The sequence below is a fragment of the Mus caroli genome, chromosome X (assembly GCF_900094665.2).
Source record: "Mus caroli chromosome X, CAROLI_EIJ_v1.1, whole genome shotgun sequence".
In the NCBI taxonomy this organism is placed as follows: Eukaryota; Metazoa; Chordata; class Mammalia; order Rodentia; family Muridae; genus Mus; species Mus caroli.
Genome location: NC_034589.1, coordinates 148563180 through 148585428, shown reverse-complemented (window position 1 = coordinate 148585428; position 22249 = coordinate 148563180). Strand labels below are relative to the sequence as shown.

At 44.8% G+C, this 22249-nt stretch overlaps 2 protein-coding genes across 2 annotated transcripts in view; one reads left to right on the top strand and one right to left on the bottom strand.

Annotated features, from left to right (window-relative positions):
* Pdha1 (pyruvate dehydrogenase E1 alpha 1 subunit) overlaps nt 1-8829 on the top strand; it is a 15550-nt gene extending 6721 nt beyond the window's left edge. The window contains exons 4-11 of the mRNA XM_021152936.1: nt 1323-1449; nt 2061-2152; nt 3018-3110; nt 3916-4071; nt 4285-4356; nt 4803-4870; nt 6448-6556; nt 7110-8829. Of these exons, the coding sequence (XP_021008595.1) occupies nt 1323-1449; nt 2061-2152; nt 3018-3110; nt 3916-4071; nt 4285-4356; nt 4803-4870; nt 6448-6556; nt 7110-7274 (882 nt within the window). The 3' untranslated portion in view covers nt 7275-8829. The remainder of the gene's footprint in view (nt 1-1322; nt 1450-2060; nt 2153-3017; nt 3111-3915; nt 4072-4284; nt 4357-4802; nt 4871-6447; nt 6557-7109) is intronic.
* Map3k15 (mitogen-activated protein kinase kinase kinase 15) overlaps nt 8045-22249 on the bottom strand; it is a 141041-nt gene continuing 126836 nt past the window's right edge. The window contains exons 19-29 of the mRNA XM_021152935.2: nt 18609-18766; nt 15957-16140; nt 14987-15152; nt 14343-14517; nt 13223-13408; nt 12437-12542; nt 11393-11606; nt 9289-9401; nt 8581-8681; nt 8433-8509; nt 8045-8122 (exon numbers count right to left, since the gene is read on the bottom strand). Coding sequence (XP_021008594.1) covers nt 8050-8122; nt 8433-8509; nt 8581-8681; nt 9289-9401; nt 11393-11606; nt 12437-12542; nt 13223-13408; nt 14343-14517; nt 14987-15152; nt 15957-16140; nt 18609-18766 — 1553 coding nt within the window. The 3' untranslated portion in view covers nt 8045-8049. The remainder of the gene's footprint in view (nt 8123-8432; nt 8510-8580; nt 8682-9288; nt 9402-11392; nt 11607-12436; nt 12543-13222; nt 13409-14342; nt 14518-14986; nt 15153-15956; nt 16141-18608; nt 18767-22249) is intronic.

Here is a 22249-nt window from a genome sequence, read left to right as displayed (position 1 = left end):
CTGGAACTCACTTTGTAGACCAGGCTGGCCTCGAACTCAGAAATCCGCCTGCCTCTGCCTCCCAAGTGCTGGGATTAAAGGCGTGCGCCACCACCGCCCGGCTAAATAGTTTTTATTTACTGTTTTTCACTGGACTTCTCAGGTCAGAAGGCTTTGAAGGTAGGGTTTTAGGCTAGAAACTAGAATACTAGGACCCACTGTGAAGTGTAGCCTTAAGAATTCATTCACAGCTAGAGTTTCTCAATTTTACATCTGCTCTTAGCATTTTACTGCCCTAAAATTTGCTAGAACCCCACTCATCTATACTGTATAAATTCCTGGGGAAAGGGGGCTATTTTGTTGCTTTTTTGGTGTATGAGTTACTTCCCTTTGTGACAGAATAGCCAACCAAAGCAACATAAGGGCATGCTGATTTTTAGCTCAGAGTTTGAAGGTACAGCCTGTCTTGGTGAGGGCACTGCAGTGGGAGCCGAGAGAGCGGGGAGAGTATTGTATCTGCAGTCAGGAAGCAGAGAGGCGAGTGCTGCTGCCCACCTTACTGTGTCCTATTTAAGTCAGTCTGGGGGCCTAGCCTGTGGGATGGTGTCCCCAGATTTAGGGTAGATCTTCCCACTTGAACCCGAAACATTTCCTCATAGACACACCCAGAGATTTTTCTCCTAGGTGAATCTAGAACTTTTTTAAAAAAAAGAATGATTTATTTAATGTATGGGAGCTGTCTTCGGACACACCAGAAGAGAGCATCATATCCCATTATAGATGGCTTTGAGCCACCATGTGGTTGCTGGGATTTGAACTCAGAACCTCTGGAAGAGCAGTCAGTGGTGCTCTTTACCACTGGCCATCTCTCCAGCCCCATTCTAGAACTTTTTAAGTTGACAGCTACTGCAGGCACAGCACAATTGGTTACTGCTACTGGTTCCAAATTCAGAAACTTCTGGGAGCTAGCAAGGTAGAATAAATGAAATAGGCCATGTATAACAAAATATGCAAGGTGGATCCGTGGGGAGTGGGAATGGTTATGCCCCACCCAGAGGTGCCATGACTTGGTTCTGGTCAGTTACTTCCATATGGAAACAGAACCCACTAAGGCGTGTTTGGTTTTCATTACATTCTATTCGGTTATTGTCAAAGCTGCCCAGGCTAAAGGAGACAGCACTTGTGTGGACTGGTTATGGTTTATGGTTTGTACCTTTGTCTTTTGGATTACGAGTAGCGGGATTTACTTCCCTAATTTTTTTTTAAAAACTAGTTCTAATAAAACCTTTTTATTCAACTGTGGAAATGGCATTGCTTCCTGGCTCCTTCCTCCTCTACTACAGGAAGCCTGCTGCGTGGGCCTGGAGGCTGGCATAAACCCCACGGACCACCTCATCACCGCCTATCGAGCACATGGCTTCACCTTCACTCGGGGCCTGCCTGTGCGAGCAATTCTTGCAGAGCTAACAGGTTTGTTGTAGATTTACAGAGACGGGTTAGTGCATGGAGGGGTAGTCGGATAGATAGCTCCCATTAAGTTGCTAAGCATTATGAGTTAGTGGTAAAAAAAAAAAAATGAAATGATCCTTCTGGCGTAGCACTTTGGTACCTCTGTTGTACCTTTGAGGAAACCATTTATGAGGCTACCTGACCCCTCAATGTGAAATTGAAAAATCATAGCCCTGTACAGTGGGAATAAGGTTTGCTGTCACTAAACATGCCAGCAAGAAGTCTAGTGGAGAAAGTAAATTGGGTGAAGTGCTTTGTAGCATGCTGACAGAGTCTAGATAGCTATTTACTATCCCTCTTTCCTGTGACATTTTTGGGTCATATATTATTCAGTGTACCAGTGGCGAAGTCGGGTTCATGTACTTCCTCCAACCCCAATGTCAAGATGCCGTGCTGATGTAGGGTACGTGACTAGAGAGAGAGCAGACACTGGAGGGTTAGGTAACCTTCCTTATCCGACAGGGAGACAAGGAGGAATGTGTTCTCCTGAAGGGACAGGTGGTTAGACAATTGGATGGCTACTGCTTTGTGTGGTTGGGTTTTCATGCATGGCTATGTGCTGCCATTTCTAGGAAGAAGAGGAGGTTGTGCTAAAGGGAAAGGCGGGTCAATGCACATGTACGCCAAGAACTTCTATGGAGGCAATGGCATCGTTGGAGCTCAGGTAACTGAGGAAGAGCAGATATGTTAGTAGGTTTGGTCCAGGAACTTCTTCACCCTGGAGAACTTCTCTCTGGAAGGATTGCAATAAAATTTGAGAGTTTGGTCTGTTTTTTTTTTTTTTTTTTTTTTTTTTAAGATCTGTTTATTATTATATGTATGTACACTGTAGCTGACTTCAGACGCTCCAGAAGAGGGCATCAGATTCATTACAGGTGATTGTGAGCCACCATGTGGTTGCTGGGATTTGAACTCAGGACCTTTGGAAGAGCAGTCAGTGCTCTTACCCGCTGAGCCATCTCGCCAACCCTGGTTTGTTTTTAAACACTTAGTCTTACCAATGTATTAGTTAATAGGTAGTGATCCAAAGTTCATACTTTTTGCTGTGTTTCATGAGTAAAACCCTGTAACAGTGGAGTTGTCCCTTTACCTTATTATAGTTCAGTAAAATGAATTGCGTCTCACCTCACTCTCATGCTGGGGCCCAGTTACAAGAAAGGGTCTGTTAGACTGACAGCCTAATCATAATCAAAGCCTCACTCTCCTTAGGGAGTCCTCATTCTTATCAATGAGAGGTGAAACAGTAACAGCACACAAAAATGTCCAATGCAGTAGGTTTTTATTGTATAATAAACCTAGGTTCCCATTTTTACTTTGTTAGGATCGGTAGTTAAATCTTTGGGTGGACAAATGTCAGCCCTTGTTGAAACAATATAGTAGTTATGTTTTGTTTACAATAACCCGGTAGGTGACTAGTGACAGGGTGGGAGTGGAGAGTTACAGCACTAGTTTAGCTCCAGATGTTGAAATTTAAGAGTATTGTAACTGATTCATTTACTGGGTCCTTTCCTGGTTGTTGGTTTTGCTAGGTGCCCCTGGGAGCAGGAATTGCCCTGGCCTGCAAGTACAATGGAAAAGATGAGGTCTGTTTGACATTATACGGCGATGGTGCTGCTAATCAGGCAAGTGCAGCTCTGAATTTCCAAGTTGTGACTTGTCATATTTGGACTTAAAAAGAAATGGGATATTGTTTATTGAAATAGCACTTCATGTGGCACACTCACATCTGGTTTTATGGCCCTGTGAAAAAAGATCTATTTAGTTTTGTGTGTGTGTATGATTGTTTTGCCTGTATGTATGTTTGTGTACTGCATGTCTGCCTGGTGACAGTAGAGGTCAGAAGATCCTCTGGAGCTAGGGTTGAAGATGGTTGTGAGCTGTCATGTGGGGGCTGGGAACAGAACCTGGGTCTTCTCCAAGAGCAGCATGTGCTTTTAGCAGGTGTTTAGCTCCACTTGTAAATCTATAGACTCTTACTTTCTTGGGCTCCAGGGCAATGCCGGATTCCTGTAGTGTCAGAACCTTAATTGTTGGTTTCTTGGTCTCATTACTCCCCATTCTCTGGATCGGCACTTAGTGAGGCATGTCTCAGATGCTGCCGAGTCACTCTGATTATCTGGTCAAGTGAGTCTGACAGATTAATGAGAGTATATAACTAATTGGTAGCTCAGTGTTTCTCCATGCTCTTTATAGTGTGTCCTGTATTAGCAGACCCCCACATGCATATTAGTTGTACAGTGCCCGTCATACCCCTACCATGGCCAGCGCATGCTCCTTTCCCTTCCCACCAAAGCCTTGGTTAGAAAGGCTCTCCTGGCCTTTGCGCAAGCTTTCTGTGTTAGGTAGAGCACCAGTTGTTCGGGATGGGGAGGGTCCCGAGAAGTGAGCAAAACTAAGCCACGTGAACATTTTCTAAACTCTTTTCAGGGTCAGATCTTTGAAGCTTACAATATGGCAGCACTGTGGAAATTACCTTGCATTTTTATCTGTGAGAACAACCGCTATGGCATGGGGACGTCTGTTGAGAGAGCAGCAGCCAGCACGGACTACTACAAAAGAGGAGATTTTATTCCTGGACTCAGGGTAAGGTCCCTAGCTGCTCTATGGTTTCATCACCTTATGCCTGACTAGGTCATAGAAAAGTGGCGCGGGAGGAGAGGTGTGGCTTAGTGGCCAAGAACTTGCCTAGCATGTGCGAGGCTCTGGATCCCATTCTCCATTCTCCGGCACCACAATCGCAGTGAAATAGGTTTGTACACTGTGGCTACATTCTGCCCCTTCCACCTTTATTAACAGGTAGATGGAATGGATATCTTGTGTGTCCGAGAGGCAACAAAGTTTGCAGCTGCCTATTGCAGGTCTGGTAAGGTAAGATTGGAAATCTTTTCATAGGCTTTTAGGTTATACATTTATAATAACATTTATCTCAAAGTTCAAAGAAGGCTTTCTGGATAGCAGTTAGAACTATCCTGGGGTAATGAGTTCTCGAAGACAGAGTCCAGTGAGGTACCATAGTCATGCTGGCCAAAAAGTGGGAATGGGTGGGTAGGGGAGTGGGGGGGAGGGTATGGGGGACTTTTGGGATAGCATTGGAAATGTAATTGAGGAAAATACATAATAAAAAAATATTAAAAAAAAAGAAACCCTGTCTCAAAAGAAAAATCAACCAGTAAACTCCTGACAGCTGAGATGATACATAGAAGGATTAAGAATGTATTGAATGTCAATGGGGGCAGGGGGTGGTTTCCATTTGAGGTCAATGATTGTTGGCAGCACCCAGTCCCATCATTTTAAACACTTTGGCTTTGTTTTAGGGGCCCATCCTGATGGAGCTACAGACTTACCGCTACCATGGACACAGCATGAGTGACCCTGGAGTAAGGTAAGGTCGTGAGGAATCTGCGTGTGGTTTCCATAATAGTGGGTGGGCAGGCTTTGGGCTACTTAAAATGGCAGAGTACTGCAACATTGGCTTTTGCGAGTACTGCAACATTGGCTTTTGCAACTGGATATAATTGCAGTTTTGTTGGCATCAAGTGGTTATTTTGAGTCTTAGTCTGAAAGCAGCCTGCAGTGTATCCTATGTGCTACAGCATGAGGAGCAATTTCAAAAAGAGCATTATTATGTAACTAAATTATAGGGTAGAATTGAATGTCAGGCAGGTCTGCGATACAGAATTATTTTGGGGGTCATTTAGTTAGGCATTACCCCTAATTCAGGCATGGCATGTTCTACCTGAAGAGGACTGGGGTTTGAAAATGTCACTGGTAGGGAGCAAGGCGAACTGCCACATGGGAAGTTCCAGTTGTCCTTTTCACTTAGCTCTAACAGGGACTTCTGAATTAGGAGGTTTGTCACAGTTGAAAGAAGTCAAGTTTAAAGTTTAGCCGTTATAGAATGGACTAAGGGAAGGCAGAGAACAAGTTATGTGGATGAGTAGATAGATGTGTAGCAACTGCCCCACCACAGAACCCCGATGCTTTTTCCAAAGTAACCAGTAGTAACTTGGTGCCCAGCATTTTGCTGGCCATGCTGCTTGGGGTCTTAGTGAGAAAGGCAAGGCGTTGTGGTAGGTGTTGTGGTGCTTCAGAGCCTGGAACTAGCACATCTGCAAGCTTCCATTTGCCCTATCCATGTAAAAAACTGAGGCTAAAGAGTGATGGCCCTGCCTTCCGGATCAAAGAAGTGAATCGGAACTTGGCCCTTGTCAGAATGCTAGAGAAGCCTGAAGTTGGAGCAAAGATTTTTCTTTTTTTTTAATTTTTCATTTTTTATTGGTTATTTTATTAATTACATTTCAAATGTTATCCCCTTTCCTGGGTTCCCTTCTGCAACCACCCTATCCCATTCCCCCCTCCCCCTGCTTCTATGAGGGTGCTCCCCCACCCACCCATCCACTCCCACCTCACCCGCCCTAGCATTTCCCTACCCTGGGGCCTCAAGCCTTCACAGGACCAAGGGCCTCCCCTCTCATTGATGCCAGATAAGGCTGCTACATATGCGGCTGGAGCCATGGGAACTTCCATGTGTATTCTTTGGTTGGTGGCTTAGTCCCTGGGGGGGTCTGGTTGGTTCATATTGTTGTTCCTCCTATGGGGTTGCAGACCCCTTCAGCTCTTTCCCCTAACTCCATTATTGGGGTTCACATGCTCAGTCCAATGCTTGGCTGCAAGCAGCCACCAAACCCAGACAACTATTGCTGATGCCAGGAAGTGCTTGCTGACAGGAGCCTGATATAGCTGTCCCCTGAGAGGCTCTGCCACAGCCTGACCAATATAGATGTTAATAACTTTCTATAAAAGATGCCTAACTGCCTGCCACCCTGCTATTCCCACAGTGACATGACATCGCTATTAACTTGTTCCTCGCTTTCAAAAACAGACTCCTATACTTCACTCAGCTGTCTGGTCTACAGGCATTTATGGGTCTGTCACTCACTGCATCTCCCTTCTCTACAGCTACCGCACTCGAGAAGAAATCCAGGAAGTAAGAAGTAAGAGTGACCCTATTATGCTTCTCAAGGATAGAATGGTGAACAGCAATCTTGCAAGTGTTGAAGAATTAAAGGTACAGTTTCTCTTGGAGGTTTAAGCCTGGCTTTAAAATTGGGTACTATACCAGTTTCCCATCTCTCACAAAATGTCACCCTCAGCTGGCCTGAGAGTTGAGAAAGTGCTCTGAAGGCTCACAGGGCTATATTTTAGTCCTCTTGCTGAGAATGAACCAGGGAAATGGCTTAGTTGGTTCAGTGCCTGCTGCACAAGCATCCCTGCACCCACAGACAATGGGCCTCTGGTAGGGGTAGAGAGAAGCAGATTCTTGGAGCATGCTGGCCAACCCTCAGAATAAGGAGGTGGAGAGCAACGGAAGATGATGCCTGATATCAGCTCTGGCCTCTACAGACAATTAAGAGTTACAAACTCACAGTCTTAAGTGACTAATCACATTCATACAAAAACTTTGTTTCTCCCTTTTTCCTAAAAATATGCTTTCCATTTTTAATTCATATGCTGTTGAAGAGTCACATAATATTACTACCAACAGGTTCTCAAACATTCTAGTTGGTTCCAAAACTGCCCTGGATTGAAAACAATCTCTTCTATTGTAATCTGCTGTTTAGGAGATTGATGTGGAAGTGAGGAAAGAAATCGAGGATGCTGCCCAGTTTGCCACGGCTGATCCTGAGCCCCCGTTGNAGGAACTAGGCTATCACATCTACAGCAGTGACGCTCCCTTTGAAGTGCGTGGTGCCAACCAGTGGATCAAGTTTAAGTCAGTCAGTTAATGGGAGACTGTTAGATGGATGGATGGGTGTTCCTCAGCCAGTGTAAGGAACTCTGTGCTNTCAACTTTGACAGGAAATACCCAGACAACAAAAGTCTTGAAAACATGTAAATTAAGGGAGAGTAAAATTGCATGCAGTTTGTACATTGCTGTATTCGGTGTATTCATTCATGTGAATAAGAGCGTATTGGATTTGTATAGGATTTTGAGATGGGTATTGCAGAGTTTATAACCATCCATTATATCCTGGGTTAGGTACTAAAAAGGAAGAACTCTGCCATTTGGTGGTGTGGTCCTGCTCGGGAAATGCAAAGCATAGGTAGAAGTGTAGCAGCCACCAGGAATTGTGGAGGTTGGCACTGANCATCATGTCTCTGATCAAAGGCTANACAAAATCACGTGTTTCAAAATAAGGGTACTTCAGTCACCTCAAAGGTAAAATAGTTTAATTTTTTCCATTTAGACATTTAACAAACATGAAATTGTACTCCTATTGCAAGGCACACTTTTTAACCTTTCACATTTAAGTAATTACACTAGTTTATAAAATACGTATGCTTTATCTTTCCAGTGCTATGCTGAGTTTTTAAATATTAGGTCAGGGCTGACATTTTACTTACAATCTTGTTTATAAACAAGGATGCTCTAAAATCACACGTGCTGGAATGAAATGAGCAAGGGTCTTCCTGGGAACCTCGGAGTTGTGTGTACGACANCAGAAGCTTTAACCATGAGCAGGTGGAGGGTATTTTGTGCTGATTCTCCCCAGGCTCGGCTCACTGTGAAGACTCCTGCATTTGTCTTCTGTGCTGGGAGACTGCATGCCAGAGCCTACAGAGGACACCACCCCTGCAAAACAATAATTTGCAGAAGAAAAGCAAACTTGAAGCCAGCCATCTACTCTTTAAATGTAATTTCTAACTTAAAAGCAAATGTCGCCTTTTTTCTGAATATGGTACCATAGGAATGCTGGTGGCTCTGTGNAGAGGTGTGGACATTTAAACAAGAGTGTAAAGAAAGGTCTATCACTTCATGCCTTGCCACCTTGAACCTGAGAAAATGAGCTGTGTTTGCTGTGACATAGGAAAGGTAGGGGAGCTACTAGCATTTTTAAGTATTCACATGAAAAAACCCCTAAACTGTCGGGAGGCTCTCTTACCGTAGTCTGAGGCACCTTAGGTCTTCCTTAGTGATATCATTGAGAATATCAGAAAGTGTATAATCCTCTTCAACAATCTGAAAGATTCAATGTATGGATAAGCAGCTTTTCAACAATATCATAGGAATACTTTGATTTAGAAATGTACCTTTTCTATTGTATTGGCATCCACTCCTTGTAGTTGCAACCAGTCTATAAGCTCTCTGTCGGTTCCCAGTCCATCAGGAGGTGGTGGGTTCTCTGTACCACCTATAATGATTCCAATTTTGTTTTATTGTATAGTAATGTATAACCATAAAATGCTTTAAAAGTAACCGAGTGGATGTGATGATGTATCCCAACAGAAATGTAAATGTGCTGTGAAAAGGAAACGAATTAAACTTGTTTGATTCAGCTACTTTTCCAGGTCTTGAGTTCCCTTTCCAGAGAACAATCATCTCGACCTAAGATAACTTTTAGTAAGTTTGGACTTGAGATATTCAGTCTCCCTTAAATGGCTTGTTCTCATCTCAGACTGGATAGTCCTCACTACACTGGAACGAGAAGCTTGTGTTAAGACTTTGTAGCAGAGCTTCCAGTTCTTCATTCCAAGAGCTACTTCTGTGCCTGAGGGGTACATGTGAGAGTCAGTCTAATGTAGGTAACCTGGTTGATTCAAAGTCGTGCAATGACTATCAAAGTCAAGAACGTTTTTGTTACCCTGCCCTTTCTTACTATTCTGAGCTCCACCCATTATGATCACTGTTCATGTACTATATGGTAACCTCGCCCATTTCTCTCGTCAAGGCAGAAGTCAGAGCTTTAGTAGTTTGTCCCTCTTTGACACCTATGTCAGAGCAAAGGGACAGTGACTCACCATTGGATTTGTACTGCAACCGAAGGTGATACAATTCTTGAGTTTTCTGGTCTAGAATTAGCCGAAGAAGATTCTGGTACTCCCTCTCTTTTTGAACTAGGTGTTCCCAAAGTCTGTTTTTTAAAAAAACAAGAAACCCATCATGCACAAAGTATTCCCATTTCAATTCATACATTTGGTGAACATTAGATATTGGAAAAACAAAGAAGCAGGTGACTAAAGATTTCTGTCCAGTAGGTTTCTGCCTGTATAGAAGAACTGTCTGTCTTTCTTGACAGCAAAGACCCAATACTGAGAGTGTGGGTGTATTTTACAATGGAGTTGATGTTTGTATCCCTCCTGAAATTCTTACTAAGATGATTTAAGAGGCCCTGACACCATTTGAGGACACGTGAGTATATGGTATACACCAGCAGGCAGACCCTCAAACTGCCAGGACTTTGATCATAGACTACAATGTGCAGAGCTCTGAAAAATAAATTTGATTATGTTTTTTTAGAGCAGTCTTGTTTCAAAATGTATCAAGAACTAAAACTGAATTTCCTGTTGATCATTAGAACTTGGCCAGAAGGACCACCTGATTATTAAAACCCAGTCAGATAAAATAGCTGAATCTAGGCTAGGTAGCCTTCTTTCTCAGCTCATTAGGAGCCCTAGCCAGAGAGTAGCATTCTGGTGAGAACAGCTGGGGAGGCATGCTGCTAGCACTCACTCAGTACTCAAGTAGGACCCAGGACTGCCGGGAGAGCGTTTAAGCCTTAGAGCAATGCTTCGGAAGTGAACATTCTTTTCCATGCACAGATTCTTTAAGCAGTTTACTCAGTCTCAGAGGTAGGGCCTTACTCATTTTGGGACAGTTTTATTCATGGTCTCCCTGGGACATGAAAGGCAAGTTTTTGTGCAGTTAAGCCTCAGACTTCCGGATCTCCACATGCTAGCACCTTAACACTGGAAGGGAACAGGGTTGCAAGTCAGAACCATGGCTAGCCTCCTTTTGTTTGCTTATGTATCTAATAAGATGATTACTTTAACCACCTGGCATAGCCTTTTAATTAGTTTATCTGTATTGGTGAACCAAGGACTCAAGTAAAAAGCTTTAAATGACTGAAGTTCATTACTGATGTTGTCCCAAGAAGGGGCAGCCATAATGTATAAGTGGATGAAAACACTTTTGTGGTCATTTCTTTTTGGTGGACACTTCTACCCCAGCAAGACCACAAGGCAAAAGTACTAGCATTCAACAAGTCAAAAATCCTTTCTCCCCTCTGCCCTGCCTGCCTTTGTTAAGTAGCTTGAGCCACTGTGCTTACTGGCAATGATTCCCATGTTTATGCCAGACCATGAGGCTAGGCAGGGTAAGTTATTAGCTAGTCACATTAATACTGAGTTGGGTGATCACAAATCTTCCTGCAAAGACACTTCAAAGAAATGCTATGAATTTTACTACCAACTTTTACATCTGTTGTCATCTTAAATCTGAGTATTGCCACCATGATCATTTAAAAGTCCAGGTCTTAAAAATTAGTAATATAAGATTAAAATCTTATTAAAATCCAAAACATGTGTCCAGTACCTAATCTCCACCATTGAGACAGCACTGCCACAAGTAAAAAGGTGGCAATTGGAATAATCACCAGCTAGTTTATTGCAGCTGTGGATAATATTCCTTAAAAGGTTACTGACAATTATGAATTTCCAGAGCAAAGGGGAATTACATTCACTATCAAGGTTGGAAAGGCAATCTAACAAGTGACTGGGAAGGCTTAAGGACAGGGCTATAGGACACATCACTGTCTACAAAGTGCTATATTGCCCCTACTCTTCCTAACTGCTGTGGGGCAGACTGCTGGGCCACATGCCATGCTGGGGGCTCTATTATGATGACAAAACTCAGATGTTTTTCTATATGGAAGATGTGTGACCTGTGACAAGGCACTGTACTGATGATTCCTGGCACTGAAAGGGAAGAGGCCCTGGTTCCCGCTGAAGCTATAAATGCACCCTTGCCCCAGTTCGCTGACAGGGAATCTATCTTTTCCGTGTCTGGGGGGGAAGTTCTCACTAGTGACCAGGGAGTCTTGTACAGTGTTTGCAAGATCCTGACCTGTTGGTCTCTTGCCTGAGCTTGCTCAGTTGGAGACTTGGGTCTTGCTGGTGGGGCTGGCCCTCCTGGATAGCCACTGAGCCAGGTCTGGTGCCTCTGGGTGTCACATGCACTTCTTGGCTGAGGAGGTCTACTAGGGGATAGTCCCCTTCTACTTCTGTGTCCTTGTCTACCCCTTCAGTCTCAGAAGCAGGCTCAAAGTGGGCTTGGAGCTCTGTGAAAACATACCAAGGTACAGAATAACACTCAACAAGGCAATTCAACAGTGCTTGCTGTAGGAGGGGACTACTGAGTAAAGAGATGACTTGAATGGATTGCAGTGTAAATATGGTCCTTCCCAGTTTATACAAGAAGCAACTGACAATGAAGGATGTGAAGGCCAGCAAGCCATGAGTGCTATAAACAGGCCAGTGCTCTGCTTGGTGCCTGTTCCAGGGAGCATTTGAGAGAGTAGACAGAAGTGGCCAGCAAGGATCCAGTGTCAATAGGAAGGGGCAACAACTCTAAAGCTGCCATCCTCAGCCACAGTACTGCAGGAGAAGCATACTGGGCACCTCATTTCAAAAAGGAAGCCTCACATTGGGCTTGGGGTGCATGGCTCAGAGAGGTACAGCATGTGCTTCAGAACACGAGACCCTGAATTGGTTCCCCAGAATGACCACGCATGCGTATGGATTACAGGATGATTCCAAGGGAAGAAAGAGTTATGTAATTATCAACTATCTAATAAGCTTGAGAGCATGCACACTGAGGAAGCTGTATGAGCACCAGAGGATCCCTGCCTTCCAACATTGACTCCCTGGTAAGATCAAAAGTATAATCTCTGCACAGTCACCATTACACCTAGGAGGTAGGTAAACAGGGCACCATGAGGTGTTATCACAGACTTGTCGTTCCAGAACGCTCTATGGGAGCATTTACTTAACTGCAGGGAAGTATAAGCCAAATGGAAACAAAGCAACCGCTGTTGGATGCTGAGGATACTACTGGTCTTTTCTTCGGCAGCCCGAATCGGATCTTGAGTGCAAGAAGGCATTTACTTACCTGGAATGAGAATGGTGACTGCAGCCTGCACAGCTCTGCGGATGATGTTGTCCATTGCAAACATCCAGTGGGGCCTAATTAAGTGGTTTCTCAAAATTCTATTGACCTAAAAAAAAAAATCACAAAAGTTCCTATGTCTATTCCATTGTACTTTTTTGTTGTTGTTGTTTTCCGAGACAGGGTTTCTCAGTGTAGCCCTGGCTGTCCTGGAACTCACTCTGTAGCCCCAAGTTCTGGGATTAAAGGCATGTACCACCACTGCCCAGCTCCATTGGACTTTTAAGAAACAGACTTATTCAATTTGCTTCTATTCCCACTGAGATGAATCGTTGCTGTGCTGTCCTGGATTTCTGCCTGGTTCATTCTTCTGAATGAATCTTCCTCTAGATGGACCCTAAGTCAAAATGGATTCTAAAAGATGGGATCAATATCATCAGGCCCCCTTGGTTGTTTATTCAAGGGACATTTATTGATCATCTATGACATGACAGACTGACTATATTGGGAGCATGTAACAAGATAAACCAGATCTGGATTTATAATTGAAGTAACATACATTTGAACAGGCACAAAAGTATAGCCACTGTGGTGGCCAATGCAAATTCCCACATCCCACACGCGCGCTCGGTGGTCAAATGCAATTGGTACACTTCACAAAGTGATGTTATTACTATGTGCTTAATGTTTACAAACTTGGGATTCAGGCCGTAAAGAAATGAGAAGGAATGGGTGCTATAGAAGAACAGAACAGGGTGAGCTAACTCCAGGGCCCGATAGTGCACTCACAGCATCTTGGAACCCAAACAGAATCAGGTGAATCTGGTTGATGGATGAGCTGTCAAAGTCCAGGTCCACCTTTAGTTTTGATATTGTGGCTGCCATCACCCTGTGCTCTGGGGAGCGGATGAAGTCCCTCAGGATTCCAATTATCTGTTTGATGTGGCTAACTGAGAGAAGCAGCTCTTCTGAACTCTGAAAATGATACACACACACACACACACACACACACGAGAAAATCATTTTCATTTGAGTGAGTCGGAGGGAAGGCAGGCAGACATTTCCAAATGCATTGTGGGCAAGTAGCCAGTCCATTTGCTAATGGAATTGTGGAAGCTCCTGAGTAAGGATCTCCTCCTGAATCCCATCATATCCTTCCTGGAGGTCTTGGGGATCCTCCCCAATAGGTGGGTAGACAGAAAATGTCAGCACTAAGCCAGCTGGGAATGCTCCTTGCTTCCTGTCTGACCACTCTACAGAGGGCTATGGAAGGTAGAGTTCATAGCAGGACAATGGCCTCTCTTCAAAGTATCTTCCTATCTATAATAACAGGAGAGAGAACACTTTGCTACTACTGTGGCCTGCTTACAACTTGGTTTTCTTCCATAACCATTCTCCCTACAGTGGCTGTTCTCTCCTGAGTGTAGGCTCTAGCACAGTGGTTCTCAACCTTCTTAATGATGCACCCCTCATGTTGTGATCCCCCAATCTGAAGACTTTTGTTGCTACTTCATAACTAACTTTGCTACTGTTATAAATTATCCGTATCATGTGATATGTGACCCCAAGGGGGTTGCAACTCAATAAGATGAGATCCATTGCTTCAGTGTGTCATATAAGGGGAGAGGGGGAGACCAAGGGAGAGCTAAGCCTCTTAGAGCTTTCAGCTGACATCCAGTTTGCATTCCACCAGAGGGCAGCACCAGTACACCAATGCCAGGAGGCACTGCAGTAAGCTGAAAGGTCCTTTTTGTCAGGAAAGAGAAGGGTGTTGGGAAATAAGCATAGTAATCACTACAATTATGAGAATGCACCAGTATGTAGGACACTTTGCTGTCCCGTTTACACCGGTTGGAGAGAGGAACTGGGCAGTCGGTAGGATTATCAGATGCCTTTCCTCAGCCTGTACCTGGACCACACACTCTTGCAAGTTGGAAGCCACTTGGTTCTGTTCCTCCCAAAGGATTCTGTAAAGGATGGCTCTGCGCTCACTGTCCTTGCGCAGCAGAAAGAGACCAGGGTCCCTCTCCTCTGGGGGTAAGGCTGTGCTTCGGTCATCTAAGGCTGGGCTTTCATCTGGGACACTGCAGATAAACACAGTCAACAATTTCTGTGTGTCTGGGAAGGGTAGCATGTTCTGCCCTGGGGGGAGACTCCAGAAGAGGAATTGTGGAAAAAGGCTGGTAGGTAAGGTGTGTGGTATCCCTTCTCCCCTTCTTGACTCCCCCCTTGGTATCTCCTGGGAGGGAAATAAGGAGATAAGGGCCCCAGGGGGAGGGGAAGGGAAGAGGGAGAGGACAGGGAGGCAGATAGGGTAAGGGGAAGAGGAGACTAGAAAGGGGAAGTGTGGAGGGGGGAGGGGAGAGAGGAAGAACAGGGACAACCAGAGAAGAGAAAGGACAAAAAAAGGACACTGGGTGAAGACAAGTCTCTTTGGTCACCCTGCTTCCCTGCAAAACTCCTTTCGGTAACCCAGCAAGTGTTCTACTACTGAGGAACAACTTGGTATCCTTCAGAGGACTGGCACAGGGGGACAAGAGACAATGACAGTACCTGAGAAGGTGGCTGAGCTGATGTTTGGGCACCTGGACTTTCTCAAAGAATGCATCAGGCTGGGCATCTGAGTCTGGGGAGATTGAGCCATGCTCGCTGCTGCTGCTGCCCACAAGCTCTCCTGATGAAGGCAGAGCCAGAGTACCAGTGCCACTCCGAACACCCTCTGTGAAGAAACAGCCAGAGAGTGGCCAGACCCCCATACAAGGGCCTGTTAATCACGGACTGCTCTAATCCACTGCTACACTCTCTAGTAGAAGGATCCTAGTGAAAATGTAGGGTTGAGGCGGGCCTCACAGTAAGGCTAGTATCTGCAGCGACTTGATGAGCCACACTGTCACAGCCTCTGACTTACCCACTCAATGAAAAGAGGAAAATTTGTTTTCTTTTAGAGGCCAACCTTAGTTCACAGACAGGACTTAACTACATGTAAATGTGTCATGTAGGATTTTGTAACCTTCAGGACAGTGACCACAGGCTTCCCCAGAAAGCCTGTGTGTCCTTTTAGTAAGGTCAGTATCAACACAGGATGACAGGCCAGACTTAAAAAAATGAAGCAGCAGGCTCTACATGTGTTAAAGTTACAAAACCCCAGACAAGAGACCTCTTGCCTTCCTCCTCTTCACATTCCTCAAAGAAGTACTTGAAGTACAGGAAGGGGATCAACGTGACGCTCACTCCCTGTGTCTGTCAGCAAACAGGTAGACAACTGGCTGGGTTTGTATACTCTTCAAACCTCTGGGAGGACTACTGCTCTTCACAGAAGTGGGCCTAGCATGGCAAACCTCTGGGAGGACTACTGCTCTTCACAGAAGTGGGCCTAGCATGGCAAACCTCTGGGAGGACTACTGCTCTTCACAGAAGTGGGCCTAGCATGGCAAGAATGGTACTCCAGGGCCCCAATTTCTTTCTCTGAGCAGGAGAGACACTCAAACCTGGGGCGTACCCCAGCTGTCCAGGTCAGCCTTACCTGAAGGCTTGAAAGCAATTCGGTTCTTTTTGCCTTTGTTCACCTGCCTTAAGAACCCTTCTTGGAGAAGGTCAGCAGCAGTGACACGTTTCTGAGGGTCAGGCTCAAAACAAGACAAGATGAAGGCTCTGGCTTCAGCTGAAAGGGCCTCTGGAATTTCAGGGTGGATCTTAAACATCCCTACCTGCATTGAAGGGACAGTTAACAATGTCAGCATGGGTGAATTCAGGTGCGTGCACTTTCAATGGAAATTGCCATCTCATGAGAAAAGCTTGGTGACATTTATTTAGATGTCCTGTTGCTACATGTTTCTGCTCCTCCCATCTACAAATGGAGTCAACTTCCCCTTCCCTGAAGTCTTAGCTAGTTTCTCATGACTTATACCAAGAAAGGGTCAGGAAAGCAGTATGGTGAGGCTTTCAGGACCTAGGGATGATAAAGCCTGGGAGAGCCTGCTCTTGGGATCTGGAAACCACCAATGTATAAGAAGGAAGCCAGATACACAACTACATGGAAAGAGTAACTGATCCCTCCCTGCTATATCCTCAGTCATGCAGGAGAGCCCTGTCAGATGACCCTGTCCCAGCAAGGCCACCAGTTGGACACACCCATGAGTAAACCTGAGAACAACATTGAAAGACCAATATCCAACTAACTCTGTTTTTTGTTTGTTTGTTTTTGTTTTGTTTTTTCTTTTTCTCTGTGTAGCCCTGGCTGTCCTGGAACTTACTCTGTAGACCAGGCTGGCCTTGAACTCAGAAATTCACCTGCCTCTGCCTCCGGAGTGTTGGGATTAAAGGCCCAGCTGCCAACTGAATTGTGAGGAACAACTGTGTTTTACGCCTCTAGAGCAGTGGTTCTCAACCTCGTACTGCTGTGACTCTTTAATACAGTTCCTCATGTTGTGGTGACTCTCAATCATAAAATTATTTTTGGTGCTACTTCATGACTGTAATTTTGCTATTGTTATGAATAGTTATGTAATTATCTGATATGCAGAATATCTGAAAAGGGATCTCTGTGGGTCTCTACCCCCACAGGTTGAGACCGCTGCTCTAGAGGATGGTGGTTTCAGGGTAGGAAAGCTTCCAGTTGAGAATATTCAAAGTTGATACTATCTTCCCAAATAAAGACTCTAAGAGATAGCACTCTCCCTATGTCTATTTTACCCCCACACCCAGCCTCGATTCTTAGCCTCCAGCTCTAAATCATAAGCGAACACAGCCTGAGGCTGCCACTTTACAGATAAGCAAATTGCCCATCCTACAGATAAGATGGACTCCCCTACAGGCTAAGGGAGAGATAAGTGTTTTCCTCTTAGGATTTTCAAGACCAAGTGCGTCAGTTCTTCCTGCCAGCTAAAGGAGGTCCCTGTGACCCACAGTGGAGCAAGAGTCAGTTCCCAGATATATGTCCCATCAAGGCATAGAACTCTTTTGTGAAAACTGCATAACCTCTTCCTATGAATGAAACTGTTCTCATTAGATGTTCTCATCAGAGGCTGCTCGCTAGCGTTTTTAGGAGCTGTCATTCTAACCTCCACTGCCTTGCTGTGCCTTTCCCAAGTCCACTGCGTGACCCAGAGGTAGAAGCCATTCTGGTCTTTGATGTCTGTGCTCACTGCCCACTCCTCAGCTTTCCTGGGGGCTGGTTTTCACTCCCTTGCTCTATTCTGTGAGCTCTAAAACTACAGAGCCTTCTCATTTTATCTCTATAAAGCTCTTAACCAAGTGGCACATCTCATTCTCAAGACACCATGCCTCATAGCTTGAAAAAATGAATAGCTTAAGAGTTAGAAGAATATTAGATGCTGGACAGAATCCAATCACCAGGATTTGAAATGCAGGACATTATTTGTAGCACCCCTCACCTGTGCAATGGGGAAGAGATGTTGGCAGTGCCTACCAGCAAAGGACCTGAATCTAAAGAGAGAAGAAGCAGTTCCTCTCCGGCTCTTTGAGTGAAAATAGCAAAGTGGGTAGCACCTGGCACCTTTCAAGTGTATGGCTGGGGTGGGTATAAGAAGGGGTCTCCTGTGTCCCAGGATGACCTCAAACTTAGTATGTATCGGAGGATGGCCTTGAACTCTGGATCATCCTGCCTTTGCCTCCCAAGCGCAGGGGTTACAGGAGTGTACCAAACATGCCTGGCAAAAGTATATCACTAAAAGTGCTTTCATTATGTTTTTGTTGCAAAAACTGATTTCACCCCAAAAAGTGAATAAATTCCAATGTTTGTACAGCAAAAGCAGGAAGTTACTTTGCCCTGTGAAGAAGACCTTTCATGGCTATCAGCTGTGCTTCCTGAGCACTATAAGCCTTCAACAGATCAGAAAGCAGATGGAATGGTTTCCTTAGCACCAGTTGCTCCAGATTCCAAGACCTGTGATGGAAGCTACATGTATGGTCTTCAATGGCTGGAAGCTGTTTCTATATTACAGCCCTTACAGTCAGGGTTCTATTGGGACTAAAAGGTCAGAAGACTCTTGACTTTCTATCTTGGCCTTGCAATTGTCTGGGCAGCTGACTCAAGGCAAGCAAGCTGAGAACCTTCTGCCAGGGCCTGACTTCAGAAACAGAAGAATCCTGTGTTTCACATCTGGGGAGTTCTGCCCCAACATCCAAACCACCTAAACAAACAAGTATATTTTACCTTAAACATGGCTGCTTGTGGCTCACCAAGCTCATGGAATGGAGGCCTGCTGGTTGCCATCTCAATGATGGTGCAGCCCAAGGACCAGATATCAGCTGGAGCACCGTATCCCCGAGGTCCTTGATCAATAATCTCAGGTGCCATGTACTGCAGAGTTCCTATGTGGAAAAAAATGAACAAGGATTGGGGGCACCATATTGTTTAAAAATTTAGTGGGCTACATGTGTGGATTTCACTGCTTCAAAAATGGCGAATGGAGCCTTCTCTTGTGTGAAAACCACTTGGTTGCATCATTTTTTGACTCGTGGCATGCTTTCCTTTAACAGGATTCACACTGAAAGAGGATTTTTGGCTCTGGGTTACATCACTCAGGATGATATTTTCTAGTTCTACCCATTTGCCTAAGAATTTCATAAATTCATTCTTTTTAATAGCTGAGTAGTACTCCATTGTGTAAGTGTACCACATTTTCTGTATCCATTCTTCTGTTACAGGACATCTGGGTTCTTTCCAGCTTCTGGCTATTATAAATAAGGCTGCTGTGAACATAGTGGAGCATGTGTCCTTATTAACAGTTGGAACATCTTCTGGATATATGCCCAGGAGTGGTATAGCCAGGTTTTCAGGAAGAACTATTTCTGATTTTCTGAGGAACTACCAAACTGATTTCCAGAGTGGTTGTACCAGCTTGCAATCCCACCAACAATGGAGGAGTGTTCCTCTTTCTCTACATCCTCACCAGCATGTGCTAGCTATCACCTGAGTTTATGACCTTAGCCATTATGATTGGTGTAAGGTGGAATCCCAGGGTCGTTTTGATTTGTATTTCCTGATCACTAAGGATGCTGAACATTTCTTTAGATGCTTCTTGGATATTCAAGATTCCTCTGTTGAGAATTCTCTGTTTAGTTCTATACCACATTTTTTAATTTTTATTTAATTTTATTTGTCTAACTTCTTGAGTTCTTTGTATATTTTGGCTATTAGCCCTCTGTCAGATGTAGGGTTAGTTAGGATCTTTTACCAACCTGTAGGCTGCCATTTTGTCCTATTGACAGTGTCCTTTGACTCAGACCCAAAAGGACATGCATCATATGCACTCACTGATAAGTGGATATTAGCCAAAAAGTACAGAATACCCATGATACACCCCACAGACCCTAAAAATGAAACAAGAAGGAAGGCCCAAGTAAGGATGCTTAAATTCAGGCAGGCGTGGTGGCGCACACCTTTAATCCCAGCACTCGGGAGGCAGAGGCAGGTGGATTTCTGAGTTCGAGGCCAGCCTTGTCTACAGAGTGAGTTCCAGGACAGCCAGGGCTACACAGAGAAACCCTGTCTTGAAACCCCTGCCCCCCAAAAAAAGGATGCTTAAATTCCACTTAGAAAAGGAATTATTTTATTCCTTTTATTATTTTATTCCACAAAATAATCATGGGAGGCAGAGGGAAGGACATGGGTGGGAGAGGAGAGAGGAGGGGGAGAAGGGGGGGCAGAATCAGATATGGTGGTAGACAGGAGAGAGCCTCAGAGGGTAAGGAGAATGAATGAAAATATGCAGCTGTCAGGGGTGGAGTGGGGATGGGGAACTTCTAGAAAGTCCTGGAGGCCTCAGATGGGGGAGGCTCCCAGGACTCAATGTAGGTGACCTTAGCTGAAATGCACAACAGTGGGGATAAGGAACCTGAAGAGACAGGTAGTCAGACAGGACCCTCAGTAGAAGAATGGGGACACCAACCCACCTATAAAACTGCTCCTCTCTCAAAGAAATGCAGGGATAAAAATGGAGCAGAGTCTGAAGGAATAGCAGACCAGTGACTGACACAACTTGGGATCCTTCCCGTGGCCGGGTACCAATCCATAACACTATTACTGATACTATATTGTGCTTGCAGACAGGAGAGTAGCATGGCTGTCCTCTGAGAGGTTCTACCCAGCCACTGTCTGACACAAATACAGTTACTCCCAGCCAAACATTGGACAGAGATCGGAGACCCCTATGGAAGAGTTAGGGGAGGGAGTGAAGAAACTGAAGAGGATAACAACCCCATAGGACGACCAACAGTGTCAACTAACCCAGACCCCTGGGAGCTCCCAGCGACTGAACCACCAACCAAAGAGCACACACGAACTGGTCCAAGGACCCTGTACTGGCTAGTTTTGTGTCAACTTGACACAGCTGGAGTTATCACAGAGAAAGGAGCTTCAGTTGAGAAAATGCCTCCATGAGATCCAACTGTAAGGCATTTTCTCAATTAGTGATTAAGGGGGAAAGGCCCCTTGTGGGTGGGACCATCTCTGGACTGGTAATCTTGGTTCTATAAGAGAACAGGCTGAGCAAGCCAGGGGAAGCAAGCCAGTAAAGAACATCCCTCCATGGCCTCTGCATCAGCTCCTGCTTTCTGACCTGCTTGAGTTCCAGTCCTGACTTCCTTGGTGATGAACAGCAATGTGGAAATGTACGCTGAATAAACTCTTTCCTCCCCAACTTGCTTCTTGGTCATGATGTTTGTGCAGGGATAGAAACCCTGACTAAGACAGACCCCCTTGCACATATATAACAGAGAGCTGCTTTGTCTCGCCTTAGTGGAAGAGGGTGACCCTAATCCTGTAGAGACTTGATACTTGGGGGGAATCCCAAGGGGGGCACCCTTTCAGAGGCAAAGAGGATGGGGGAGGAACTCTGTGATCAGGAAGTGGGAGCGGGGTCAGCATTTGGGATACCAATAAATAAAATAAGAGTTAAAAAAAGAATTTTTAGTCCCTCAAAAGATAATAGAGTGTAATTCAATATGCATGTTAATGCATGCCAAATATATGAAACTAGAATGGGAGAAACAAGCTAATCAGAAACAGTTAACATGGTAGAGAAAATGCCACGGTGATGGTGATGGTGGTGGTGGTAACAATGATAGTAAAATGCAGTGTTAGAGTAGAATGTAGTGTTATAGAGCTGGAGAGATGGCTCAGCCATTAAAGGCTAGTCTCACAACCAAAATGCAGTGCTCTAACAGAGATACATACAAGGAGGCACATGTGAATGAATAAATACTTGATTAGGCTTTGTCTGAATCAGAGAAATTATCAATGTGTTGATTATTTTTTCTAACAAGCAAAGATGTACAGGGGGCGTGGAGGAAGGCAAGAGTGCTAGCCTGCAATGTAGGTCTAATCTCCAGAAAGAGGGATGGGCAAGAATCAGGTAGGGGGTGTCTCAAAAGCCACTGCTGTGAGAAAACCACCAGGGAGCTCCTGGCCAAAATTTGCATACTGGATGAGTTCTACTTTTGCCAAAAATAAGCCATTCATAGGGAACAGCATGACCAACATGATCCAAAAGGACAGCTGCTGATTCTGTCACTGGAGGAGGTTTTTGCTATAACAATCAAGGAGGTAGACAAAAAGACAGGAAGGCAAAGAGGAGAGCTTGAGCCAAGCTCAAGTATGGAGTTCAGGAGACAGCCAAAGGATGGGTGATCTGGGGCAAGGTGACAAAAGGTGGCAAGAGAATAACCTTTCTGAAGGCTGACTTTGGACTTAGTCCTGTGGGTCATGAGTCACCAGAGGATGCCACAGGGATCCTCTGGATTTAGACAATGACATAACTGGCTATGGCAACTGGAATGTGAAAGGAGCATTGA